Consider the following 14,367-nt stretch of genomic DNA (forward strand, 5'->3'; position numbering starts at 1 on the left):
GTTCAAAATATATTTGATAAAACATTGGTTCAAAATATATTTGATAAAATATGGTTCAAAATATATTTGATAAAACATGGTTCAAAATATATTTGATAAAACATGGTTCAAAATATATTTGATGAAACATGGTTTATATTTGATGAAACATGGTTCAAAATATATTTGATGAAACATGGTTCAAAATATATTTGATAAAATATGGTTCAAAATATATTTGATGAAACATGGTTCAAAATATATTTGATGAAACATGGTTCAAAATATATTTGATAAAATATGGTTCAAAATATACTTGATAAAACATGGTTCAAAATATATTTGATGAGACATGGTTCAAAATATATTTGATGAAACATGGTTCAAAATATATTTGATGAAACATGGTTCAAAATATATTTGATAAAATATGGTTCAAAATATATTTGATAAAACATGGTTCAAAATATATTTGATGAAACATGGTTTATATTTGAGGAAACATGGTTCAAAATATATTTGATAAAACATGGTTCAAAATATATTTGATAAAATATGGTTCAAAATATATTTGATAAAACATGGTTCAAAATATATTTGATAAAATATGGTTCAAAATATATTTGATAAAACATGGTTCAAAATATATTTGATGAAACATGGTTCAAAATATATTTGATGAAACATGGTTCAAAATATATTTGATAAAATATGGTTCAAAATATATTTGATGAAACATGGTTCAAAATATATTAGATAAAATATGGTTCAAAATATATTTGATAAAACATGGTTCAAAATATATTTGATAAAATATGGTTCAAAATATATTTGATAAAACATGGTTCAAAATATATTTGATAAAACATGGTTCAAAATATATTTGATAAAATATGGTTCAAAATATATTTGATAAAATATGGTTCAAAGTATATTTGATAAAATATGGTTCAAAATATATTTGATAAAATATGGTTCAAAATATATTTGATAAAACATGGTTCAAAATATATTTGATGAAACATGGTTCAAAATATATTTTATGAAACATGGTTCAAAATATATTTGATAAAATATGGTTCAAAATATATTTGATAAAATATGGTTCAAAATATATTTGATAAAACATGGTTCAAAATATATTTGATGAAACATGGTTCAAAATATATTTGATGAAACATGGTTCAAAATATATTTCATAAAACATGGTTCAAAATATATTTGATAAAATATGGTTCAAAGTATATTTGATAAAATATGGTTCAAAATATATTTGATAAAATATGGTTCAAAATATATTTGATAAAATATGGTTCAAAATATATTTGATAAAACATGGTTCAAATTATATTTGATAAAACATTGTTCAAAATATATTTGATAAAACATGGTTCAAAATATATTTGATAAAACATGGTTCAAAATATATTTGATAAAATATGGTTCAAAATATATTTGATAAAATATGGTTCAAAATATATTTGATAAAACATGGTTCAAAATATATTTGATAAAATATGGTTCAAAATATATTTGATAAAATATGGTTCAAAATATATTTTTAAAACATGGTTCAAATTATATTTGATAAAACATTTTTCAAAATATATTTGATAAAACATGGTTCAAAATATATTTTTAAAACATGGTTCAAAATATATTTGATAAAACATGCTTCAAAATATACTTGATCAAACATGTTTCAAAATATATTTGATAAAACATTTTTCAAAATATATTTGATAAAACATGGTTCAAAATATATTTGTTACTTAAATTTAAAAGCTACACAAATGCACAGAAATGATTTATTTAAATTTGCAGTTACAAAGTAACAAAGTTGTTTAACAAAAGAAAAAGAATAACAGAATTTTAAATTGCAAAGATTTGTACGGTAATACTACAAACAAATTTTGAAATCAAGGAAATGTGATATTATTTTAAAATAAATTTTTGTTGGTTGTGGTGAGAGTCTAGATAACTTCCACCAAAACAACATCTGATGAACGCATCATCATAGTGCAAAAAGAACATTTAAATATGGCAGTTGGTAGGACCACATCCAAAGGCTTTGATGGACCAGCCAGAAAAAAAGGAAAAAATCTAAATTTCTCACATGTCTGAAATGAATATTCTTACTTATACACTGTATCATTAGAAAGAATGAGTCCAAGAGAGATTACTCAGATAATTGTCCCATTACATATGCTACAGGTTCAAACTCAAAAATACATTAAAAGAACTGAAAAATTCTCATCTGTGGATGAAAATTATGTGGAACTATAGCTAGCAGATTAAAATTACAAGCGTAAAAACATGTAAATAATGTAATAACAAAAATTTTGTTTTACTGATGCGATTTTCCGAAACTCCACTGTCACAAACTCTGCATCGTATTGTGAGGCTCTTTTTTCATTCATTTGACAAATGCCTGTGCACGACTAACTCGACTTTACTCAAAGTGCTTCTTGTTGCATGCTTGTTTAACCGCAGTTGGCAATCGTAAAAGGCATAGGAAAGGCAGGAAAAAACAGAGAAAGAGAAAGCCAACGACGCCATCTCATAATAACAGTGTCCTTTTACCAGGTAATTGTATAATCCAGCCAATCATACTGGTCAGCCATGGTAAGATATATCAATTATGGCCTTCGGCTCATCTGAACAAAGATAGGCTCACACTCAAATTTTCTTTTCATTATAGTGGTCACTCATCACCCTGAAAAAAATATCAAACCATATTTTTCTGTTCATTTGATATATGTTTTGCTTTAAAAAAGTCGACATAAATTTTACTGAGCATTATTATCTGAACAAATGTAGATTTGGGAAGAAAAAAAAGGTTATATGATCTGCACAATGATAGGTCACATGTTTTGAATGAAAGATTATTTGATCTGGACGACATTTGGTCATTTGAGCTGAACTAAGGTATGTCTTTTGATCTAAGCAAAGAGAGATTATATTATCTGACAAAAGATAGGTCATTTCTATCTAGGCTCGAATGTGCAGATTTTCTACAATATTCAAACCTCCAATCATAGTATGTTTATATTTCTGACTATTTAATCTGGCCTTACACGAGAAGTACATATCTGTATCAGCGCAAACAATTTTGGACTATTGCCTGTCTCTTGTTAAGTTATCTTTAAATACTATTATATGATATGATTACAAAGTGCAAAGGCTGCATCTCTTGAATTTACTTGGTTTGTATTTTCTTGCTTTACTTAATATAGTACAAATTATGTGTTACTGATACATAATTCTCTGGTCAATTTAGCTAGAGCAGTTGGTGTATTTTTAGAATCAGCGTTAGGCACCCTAAATGAACATGTATGCTTTCCTTGAAACTGCAGTCAGTGAACCTAACATGTGTTCTAGTTCTATTTCTTTCAGCAACGTTACACTTATACGCTATATATGAAATTAGACATTTCCCTCTCAAAGAGTATTCATTTGAGTTTTTACACTTACGTTGCATACAAATCCATAATTGTATTGAAGTTTTTTGTTTTAAGAAAAGATGATTTGGTCTTTGGAATGCAGCGAAACGTTATCCATTTATATATGCTCTGTTATTATATGTTGTATATATTGAGCTTACATTTTGAAAAGTTTGGTATACTTAAAGAATAGAAAGTATATGGAAAACGTTTTCACACACACACACACACACACACACACACATATGTATTTATTTATTTATTTATTTAAAAACAGTACAGAAGGCCAGAAAAATATTGGTACCGTCGGTTTTAAGCCCAATATAATGGGAACCAGTTAATGGTAAATAATGTTAGGCTCTCATCAGCCATTTTTTGAAACAATGGCTGAGGAGAGCCTAATGTTTTTCTAATCTTCTGTACAGGTTTTAAATAAATAAATATTAAGCTCTTATGCTGGAACTTTGTTTCTTTATAATCAAGCACATTGCTGGAATTCTTTCCCATTAACAGTGAACAACTATATATATATATATATATATATATATATAGATATATATATATATATACTAGCAGTTCAGCCCGGCTTTGCTCGGACCCTATGTACTGTTAATAACTTTATATGCATATGTATATATTAAAAAGTGTGAATATGTACGGTAATGCCTTTCTATATAATAGGCTTCCTTAACTACCATAGAGAAAACGTGCTAGAAACCACAGAGATCAAATTTTCTTTTACTTTGACCCTAATTATGACCCCTTAACATTTATTTTTTTGGTCTCAAATCAAATTAAAATGTCTGACCCATATCCAAGTAACCTACATCTAAAATTTCAAGTGTTTAGCGGAGGAGTTTCGTAGAATCTGCAAAGGTCAACTCTTTTAACTTTGACCTCTTGGCAGTCAAATTTTCGCCCAAAACTGATTAAAAGACTTGCTGAAAGTCTGAATACCCTTTATGTAAAATTTCAAATTTTTAGACCCAAAATTTGAATAATAGTTTGCTAGAAACCGCAAAGGTCAAATTTTTGAAACGTTGACCACTTTGTAGGCAAATTTGCAGCATAAAAAAACGATTAAAAAGCTTGCCCTATGGCTGAATACACTTTTTGTAAAATTTCAAATGTTTAGACCAAAAATTGGCTGACTTATTTGTTAGAAACCGCAGAGATGAAATTTTTTTAACTTTGACCCAAATTTGGACCTCTTAACATTTATTGTTTGGGAATCAAATCGAAGTTAGATCCATGTCCAAGTAACCTATATCTAAAATTTCAAGTGTTCAAAATTGGCAGAGGAGTTTGGTAGAGTTCTTAAAGGGCAAATCGTTGAACTTTGATCCCTTAACAACAAAATTTCTGACCGAAAACCGATTAAAAAGATTTTCCCAAATCTCAATACCCCGTATGTCAAATTTCGAGTCTGTAGACCGAAAATCGACAGAGTTATTTGGTAGGGAAATGTACAGACAGACACACACAGAGACATTTTCACTTTTATGTATATATATATATATATATATATATATATATATATATATATATATATATAAATGTTTTTAAATTGCCACCTTACTTCCATCTATATTTGGATATCCAGGTGCAAGCACCATGCCCCACCCTCTTGCATGCCAAGGACGGTTGCATGGTTGAACTTTTACCGTTTCTAATTTATTTAAGCAATACACAAGCAATCTTGGCTTTGGGTGATGAGTCGATTTTTTTAAGGTAAAAACGTGTGTCATTAATTACGGAAAATATGTTATATATATGACCATCTACCTGCCTGTTTCCCTATCAGTCTTGCTTGCATCTTGTAGATTTATTTTTTGTTTTAAATTCTCATTTTTGTTTTTGTTTTTGCTTTACTTTTCTTTCCATTGTTTGTTCTAAAAAAATGCATGAATTTTATTTATTTTTTTATTTATTATTATTATTATTATTATTATTATTATTATTATTATTATTATTTGTTTACGTTTTACTTTTATAAAATTTAAAACTCAGTTCGGTTAAATACTAACCCAGTTTTAGGAAGATTATGAGCTTATACTTATATATTTAAATCGACTTTTTTTTTTTTATAAGCTGCTAGCTGTTGCGACCTTGTATTGCCTGGTAGGGTATTTATTTGCCATTTCTTTTGCTATATTTTTTGTTCCAATCAAAAAGAAATATATCCTATGAACAAATAATTATGTCTCGTTTTAAGATGGCAACCATTTGAAAATAATTTCAAACTGGACAAAGTATTTTCTGGGAAGAATTAAATCAAATTACATTTTATTCTTCTGAGCAACAGGTTGCAACGATCCATATGAACAACTGAAAACTAGAATCAAATCTCAATTTTGTAGGAAACAAGCTATCAATTACAAAGAAACGATAAAGAGACTGATTTTCCATTACATATTAGATGTGAAAATAGTATTACATGTTTTTATAATAATCAAAATCAATAACTTTTAATAATTTTTTTATTAGTTTTGAGTCTTAAATATTTACTAACAAATATATTAACTTCTGACCCACTCTAATCCTTTTTTTTTTTCATTAACTAATTCCTTGTTTATTTTTGTTTTTGTTTACTTACCTTTACAGAATTTATTCATTAAAGAAAATTATTAGTTTTTCTATTTGGAATCACAACATATTTCTAGTATAACAATGTTTAACATAATAATAATCAGTAGATTACTAAATAGAATGTTTGGGTTGAGATTTGAAATTCAAGGCCGAGTCGTTTTGGCAGGTTGTGGTTTAAGAAATTCAGTAGATAAAATATTAAAATAAACATTTATGTTTTGTTGTGTACAAAAGAACGTGTAACAATAAAACATGAATATGTTGAACTGATAATAAAACAAGAAAAAGACCTGATTCTGAAAATCGGGAACGTCCTATGCTTTTCTCCCATTAATAGGCTCCAGTTGTAGAGAAATGAATTTGACTATAAGCAATAAAATGTAAACGATGTCAAAATCTTGTTTCTGAATTTTTGAAACATTGATGATTCTTATCGTTTGTATTTATTTTTTATGGAAATCCCTCCAGACAAAGCATGAAGCCACTTAATGTAAGAAGCTAAAAAAGTACTACTTTAAGATAAAAAAAACTTGCCATTGATAAGTGTTAGATGGAATAGATTTTGGCCCAACAATCAGCAATTCTTGCCTCGTTTTCAAAATTATCGCTTATGGAATATGAAGAATAAAGAACAAAATAGGAGAAGTTTATTGCATTAAATTCTATACTAAGCGAACCTAATACGGAATTGAATACAATATGGAAACCATCTATAATATAAATCTCATCTGTATGTATGTATGTATGTATGTATGTATGTATGTATGTATGTATGTATGTATATCTAAAACTTTCGACAGAGGCAACGGATTTTCACAAGATTGGTATTATTTTGAAGCTCAACCCTTCGGATGACAAATATCAAAAAATTGGCCAAAACATTGATTCCTTCACCCTCAACTGGAAACTTTTCTATAGGGAGTGGGGTCGCTTTTTCGCCGATATTTTCGAAAGTCATCCCCTCGTTTCGATTGTCTAGCCTTAATTTAAACCTACGGCACTTCCGGATTGGCGATGGGTGCAACAACAAAGACGTCATGTTTTTTTTTTTTTTCACGTTGTTTTCCTCCTTCGCGGTACGGTTTCACTTTTTTTTTCTCAACACACACCTCCAAACACCCGAGCAACGCCGGGCACCCAGGCTAGTTAATCATAAATAAATAAGTCACAAACTAGCAAAAGTACCCGTTGTTGACTGGGTTCAAAAACATCCTACAGAAAATGGACTCTGATTTATGAAAGTATGATAGGTTATGAAAAGGAAGAGTTGTAAAGAGATAGCTTCGAATTTGGAGCTATCAAAACCAAAGCAAAATATGATGAAATTAAAAATAAAATAGATAAACCCCATAATTTATTATACCATACCTGTTCACACTGAAACACTTATCACGATATTTTGTGGATCTATATTAAAAAACCTTGTTAAACTTTGTGACATATTTCCATTCTATGGAGGTCAGGCGCGAACAAACACCCCATAATTTTATTATACCATATTTCTTCAAACTAAAACATAATTATCAAAGTATACTTACGCAGATAGATATGAAAAGTCTTTATTAAAGTTTGTGCCTATTTCCATTCTATGGAGGCCAGGCGCGAACGCAGACCCCACAATTTTATTATACCATCCCTATTTAAGTTAAAACATACTTATCAAAGTATTATTATGTACATCTATATCAAAAACATTTGTAAACATTTTTTTTAAATTTTTTATTTCCATACTTTGTGGACCAGGCGTGTACACAGACCCCACAATTTTAATGAATCATCATTATGCCAGATCAAACATAGCCATTCCTGTGTCTCGATACATCTTCTATCATTATGTGATCAGTTTTCTATAATAGTCAACCATATAGGAGCCTATTCATGACCAGACGCACACACAAGCTTTATACTATATATATATATATATATAAAAAAACGAGTTCAGCATCATAGGGTAATCAAGAATCCGTTACCCTAACATCATAGTTTCTGGATTTTTCTGAACTTCATCAAAATATCCTTGTCACCTTTGCACAGAAATTTTTTTCATTATCTTTTATGCAATATAATTCACTTCATACGTTGAGGTTCAATTTATGCGCTTAACAGCAAAATCATAGTTTAAATACAAATAATATTTTGTAAATATCGTTTCTCTACAGTAAAGAAGGCATTCTTTCAAACTGCAGAATAAGGAATTTTCTAAATGTTCATTTTGTGTTCCTTGTCGAATAATACATTTTTGTAAATCCTAATTTACAGAGTTTTAATTCATAACAAGCTCTATTTCATATTTGGTTTATTGAGCTTTTCTATATGGTTACAAGTATCCTATGAATATTAGTGCTAATATATTCCAATTGAGTTTACAGAATTACCCAATTAGTAAACTTAACTATAACCGTCCACAGCCAAACAATGTCGCAACCTACAAAAGCCATGACAGCCAAAAAAACTGGAAGTTCAAGACTCGAGTTTCGCCCTCATTTGGACTCATCAGTTAGACATGTCCGGACCTGGGATTCGAAACCTGAGCCTCTTGCATGCGAGGCAAGCACTCTGCCAACTGAGCAAACGCCCCGCATGGGAGAAAGTCTATTAACTAACATAGATCAAGCAAACTGTGGTGAAATCCGACTGTGGAATGCACCTACTTTGTCTCAACAAGGAACGCAGTCATCCAACCAGCTAATAACCCCAAGCCAATGTTTCGCAAGGACAATGCCATCCAGCTGGACTTCCGGTTTGTTGGCTGTCATGGCTTTCGTAGGCTGCGACGTTGTTTGGTTGTGGAAATAATTATATATATATTGTTCCAAGCGAAGAGAAATAAATCTATATAGTCTAATATAGAGTTATATCTCTTTTTATATGATGGTGTATGCATGAAAATAATTCTGAGTTGGGCAAAGTATTTTCTGGAAGGAACTAAATCGACTTACATTTTATTCTTAACAACATGCTGTAACGATCAACCAAAAACTTGAACCAGAATTAAACATTGATTTTATATAAACTCAGCTATTGATGATAAAAACATGAAATAGACTGACTTTGCTTTATATATTATATATATTTGGATATATATGCTTATTAAATGCCTTATTTTTTTGTCATCCATAGGCTGCAGACCTGGAGAATTTGGTCCGAATTGCCAGAGTGTTTGCGCATGTCAAAATGGTGGCCAATGTGATGATAAGACCGGCGAATGCATCTGCCTTCTTGGGTGGATTGGAGCGACATGTGAACAGCCCTGCCCCACAGGACATTATGGACTCAACTGTAGTGATCTCTGCCAGTGCCAAAATGGAGGGGTCTGCGATGCCAGGTCAGGAAGGTGCGCTTGCCCAGCAGGAACCATGGGAAAGAATTGTGAAAAAGGTAAAGAAACCAAAAAGAGCTTCATGTTGTGGTTCCCAACCTTTTTGGCGGCTCATAACCATAGCTTTAAGTAACTCTCGGCCCTCCTCTACTCCTCTTCATCATATGGTTGGATTACTCTAACATTTCAGACAATTATTTAATCTTGACGTAATCATGTTGACTCCAAAGACTTTCCATTTAAATGAAAGATTTATTTGCAATCTCATCAAAGTTACCGGAAAAATGGTGCCATCATTCTATTACTCCAGAAAATATTCAAATCGATGCAATCCTCTACCTATGTAAGAGTTTGATATAAGATTGAGGACTGCCGCCCTAGATGAGTTTTTTTTTTTTTTTTTTTACACAGTGATCACCACTTATCAAGGCCCGGAAGCCACTCAGGGATAAGGGTTATTGCAAGTACATTACGTTAGTGTGGAGATTTGATGAAGTGTTTAATTAAGGGGGCGGTTCATTAGGAATTTGTTAACATTGGACTTGAAGACATCCAAGTTGTAGTCTGGAGGGAAGCAGGCAGACGGAACAGAGTTCCACAGGCGTGCAGTTCTAAGAAAGAAGCTTTGTTCATGGAATCCGCGTTTTGATTTAGGCACAGATATAGAGTGGAGGAAATTTTTCACAGTGGATTCAGCTAGACGGGTGTTTTTCGTGAAAGATTGGCGAGGGGGGACCAGAGATTGGAGTTCAGACGAGGTGGTGCCACCAAGAGAACACTTTCTTGCCTTGACAGAATACAAAATTGACTTTACAATCTAGTGGGTCTAGATCCTATTATCTTCCTACTACAAGGGTTTAATTCGAGATAAGATAGTTTTTAATATAGGAAAACTCCAGCTCCATCAAAATGGCTACTCGAGATAGGAACAAAAATTTAAAGTATCTCAATCTAGAAGGATCTCTCCCTAACTGACCATAACAAAATAGATACTACACTTTGAAGTATTTATTTGCAGAAATAATAATAAAAAATTTACATTAACAACAAATTAGGCACAAGGCCATTCAAAAATGTGAGGAAAATGGTGTCGTTGGTTATGCATCGTCATGAATACTAACAAATATTTACCATACATGTGACTAGAATCATGTCAGTCACCACAATACCACATTCATATTAGGAGGCCGTCCTATTTAAAATGTACCAACATTCATTATTTCATAAATATACATATATATAAGGATCACTTAATCTGAAATTTGAGAAATGAAGTATTTTCGGCAGTTGTTAGTCTTTCTGCACTCTATTCTTATTTCCAGGGAAGGTGCTTAACTGAAGTTCAATCCTTGGTTCCTCCTAGTAAAATGTTCCATGGAAAAAATTGTCTCCCCAACATGACTGCACAGAACTTTTTTATTTCAAGTGTCTAATATTGAATAAAATTTCCATGAACAGAGTTTCTTTTTTAGCACTTTCTATCTGTGGAACATTTTGCCACAAGATTGCTTCCTTGAGAGTTACAACATGTTCGTCTTCAAAACTGATGTCAATAGGCACTTATCATAAATCTTTCACACAAGTGATCAAATTTTGTTTATTCAATTCATTATTTTCAACCCTTTCATAATATTCATCATCATTCAACTGTCAATCTCTCCATTCACTAACGATTGTTCTCGAGTGGCTTTTAGCTTCGATAAGTGATAATTTATAAGTAAATAAAAATCTAAATATGATGTAACGTAACACACATTTAAACACGTGTTAACATGCAAACACTCAGGACTCAACACGTTGTAGACTCTATCACAAAGAAGACCAAGATAAGAAATTACTTAACTCACTTTTTTTTCCGTTGAAACAACATTTATTTCCGGATACTTTCCCCGATGCACACGTTCTTCTTTTTATATCTTTTTCTTTTCTTCCTCGCTGTGACGTTACTTCACACACGGCTTCGCATCTGCATACAACCGCCATACACACGCCGTCCTCTGTTAAAATAATAGCATTATATTTTATAGATCTACTAGCATTTCAGCCCGGCGTTGCCCGGGTGTTTTGAGGTGTATGCTGAGCAAAACAAAAAAAAACGGTCAATTTTTTTAAAATTTGACCCCTATTATCACCCCTTAAAAATTATTGTTTAGGGCTCAAATAAAGTTATTAAGTTAGATCCATGTCCAAGGAATCTATATCTAAAATTTCACGTGTTTAGACCCAAAATTGTAGGAGGAGTTTGATAGAGTTCTCAAAGGTCAAATCGGAAACTTTGACCCCTTAATCGCCAAATTTCTGTTCGAAAACCAATCACATCGATTTTCCCAAATCTCAGTACCCTCTATATCAAATTTCGAATTTGTAGGCTTAAAATTGACAGAGTTATTGCGTAGGGAAATGTACACACACACACACACACTTTTATATATCGATAGATAAGGCTGTTTGCGATGCGGTAGAGGCCAAAATAGTGAAAGAGAAGACAAACAAAATAAATTAGCGAAAACAGTGTGTGAGATTTTTCTTCTATAAAATTTATGAATTTTTTAATTGTTAGTATATCTTTTGCTTACTGTTATGGTGAATAATGGAAAATATGCATTTTGATATTTCAAGAGAAACACTCCCCTTTTCAAGAAACAAACATTATTTCCGTTTATTGATGAGTAGGGCTATGACAAGAGAATATTCTTATCATTGTTTTGGCTCTCAATTATATAGGTTGGTTGGTTGGTTGGTTGTTTTTGTTTTGCGGCATATCAACCCTTTTCAAGTTATTTAATGCCGAATCCAAAGATTTCAAAGAAAATTTTTTAAATAGGATATATTTGTTGTTTTCAAGTCGGTTTCTATTTAACCCATAGTTGGGACCCTAACAGGTACTACCACTCCGGTCAGAGTGGACCTGGGAGCAATGGCAATTAAAGAGTGGCTCCACGCTCCCCAAAGACCGCAAGCTGGGGTCTCACCACTGGATATAGTTTAAGGTCATATCCAGGACCACTCAAGTATATATCTGACACAGTTAGACGCAGTTAATCACCCGAGAACCATTTCACTCTATAAAAGCATATAAGATATCAACGGATACACACTCGAGAGTCCAAACAATGAAAAGAATATGCTGTTGTCCTAGCCCTAATGACGAGAAACTCCTTGAAGTTGCTGTTGTATCTAAATGCTTATCTAGCGGCAAATTTTTCAATCTCCAGAAAATGTAATGCTTTTATATTTTATTCATTAATGTATTTTCCTTCACTTATTTTTTTTTTTTTTTTTACATAGGAGTCACCAGTTATCAAAGCCCAGAGGCCACTCGAGGATAAGGGTTAAAGAATGTACAGTAGTCAATGAGACAATATCAAGACAATATCACAGTAATCGTTAGTAGTGTAAATATGGTAAATTGGATAACTTAAGGGGAACGACTCATCAAGAACTTGTTTACATTGAACTTGAAGATGACAATATTGTAGTCAGTTGGAAAGCGGGCAAACGGAAGCGAGTTCCACAGGTGTGCAGTTCTAAGAAAGAAGTTTTGTTCATGGAATCTACGTTTAGGTTTAGGCATGGATAAAGAGTGGGGGAAATTATTGATAGTGTTTTCAACTAGATGAGTGTTTCTTATGAAAATTTGGCAAGGGGGGACCATAGATTGGAGCTCAGACGGGCACTTTCCATGAAAATAACAATAACGCAGAGACAGGCTCGCAAGGTCTCTTCTGTGAGAAATAGGTTGGAAGGAAGAGAAAAGGACATCTCCTACTAGACTACGAAGTCTATTTTGAACTCTGTCAAGGCAGGATAAGGCTATCTAGTAACTCCGGCCCAGATGTGGCAACAATACTCCACCTTTGGACGTACCTGGCTCTTATATAGGTAGAGAAATGCATCATCAGTGAGATATCTATTTTATTGTTTTTTACTCTTGTTCACCCTGTACAAGGCATATTGCCACTTAGGCGTAAGAGGCTACTATTTGGAACTATTTATACAGGTGCACTGTGTGAGATGAGCGAAATGCCTGTTCACATTACATTTAAACTTCTGCATTTTAGCACAATAGGGGAAATAGGAAACTGAGAGGGAATTCCAAAGTCTAGCAGTCCGAGGAAAGAAATTATTAGAGTAGAAGGCTTTCTAGCATTTAAGAAAATGCTGTAGGGGTGGAATTTTGCTGCTTGCCATGTTAGTCAGGGGTATGTATGTTGAGGCGACACAAGTGCTATGAGTTCATTAGAACACGTTTTATTAAAGTACTTATAAAACAGGCACCGGGATGCAACATTGTAGTGATGGGACTGGAGCTGAAGCTTAGTTGATAGTGTGGGACCTGTAAGATCGAAGACTTTTTTGATTTCTTATTTTATTTATATTTATTTTTGTATGAGATGTTTGCTCACATTGATATTAACAAGCACAAAAAATATTTTAAAAAAAAAAACAAACTCCATCTTGTTTTGCTTTCAGAATGTCCTCCTGGACGATATGGCATTGATTGTGAAGGTATCTGCAATTGTAGTCCGAATGGAGAATGCAATCCCCAGGATGGTATGTGCCGATGTGCAATGGGTTGGCGGGGACCAACTTGTTCTGAACATTGCCCTCCTGGACGCTATGGTCCTGGATGTATACACACCTGTAAATGCCAGAACGGAGGGTCATGTGATCCCGTCAGTGGATGCTGTACCTGTGCACCTGGTTATTATGGTCAGCTTTGTGAAATTCGTAAGTCTTTTGTTTGTTTGTTTTTTTCTCTCTTTTTGTTGAATTTCTCTATCTTTAAATTCACACACACATACTCACATACACAAACATTCACACTCACACTCACACACCCACTCACACACACACACACACATATAACTTAAAAATGAAAATGTGAAAGACCTAAAGATTCAACGTTTTATTCACTATTTCACGAATTTTATCAAGAGCAAATAAAAAGCTAAAAATGGCACATAAACTTGTGTGTCACATTTCCCTTTTTAATTCATACTGTTGGGTTTACTGGATATATATATATATATATAT

At 32.2% G+C, this 14,367-nt stretch overlaps 1 protein-coding gene across 2 annotated transcripts in view; it reads left to right on the top strand.

The window, feature by feature from the left end:
• The window catches only part of LOC145246818 (uncharacterized), a 583,451-nt gene that overhangs the window by 553,205 nt on the left and 15,879 nt on the right, over window positions 1-14,367 (top strand). For both annotated transcript variants that reach the window (XM_080108645.1, XM_080108646.1), the window contains 2 exons: window positions 9,132-9,389; window positions 13,804-14,061. In XM_080108645.1, coding sequence (XP_079964771.1) covers window positions 9,132-9,389; window positions 13,804-14,061 — 516 coding nt within the window. The remainder of the gene's footprint in view (window positions 1-9,131; window positions 9,390-13,803; window positions 14,062-14,367) is intronic.

This window comes from Euprymna scolopes, chromosome 24 (assembly GCF_053919585.1).
Source record: "Euprymna scolopes isolate OS-2025 chromosome 24, ASM5391958v1, whole genome shotgun sequence".
In the NCBI taxonomy this organism is placed as follows: Eukaryota; Metazoa; Mollusca; class Cephalopoda; order Sepiida; family Sepiolidae; genus Euprymna; species Euprymna scolopes.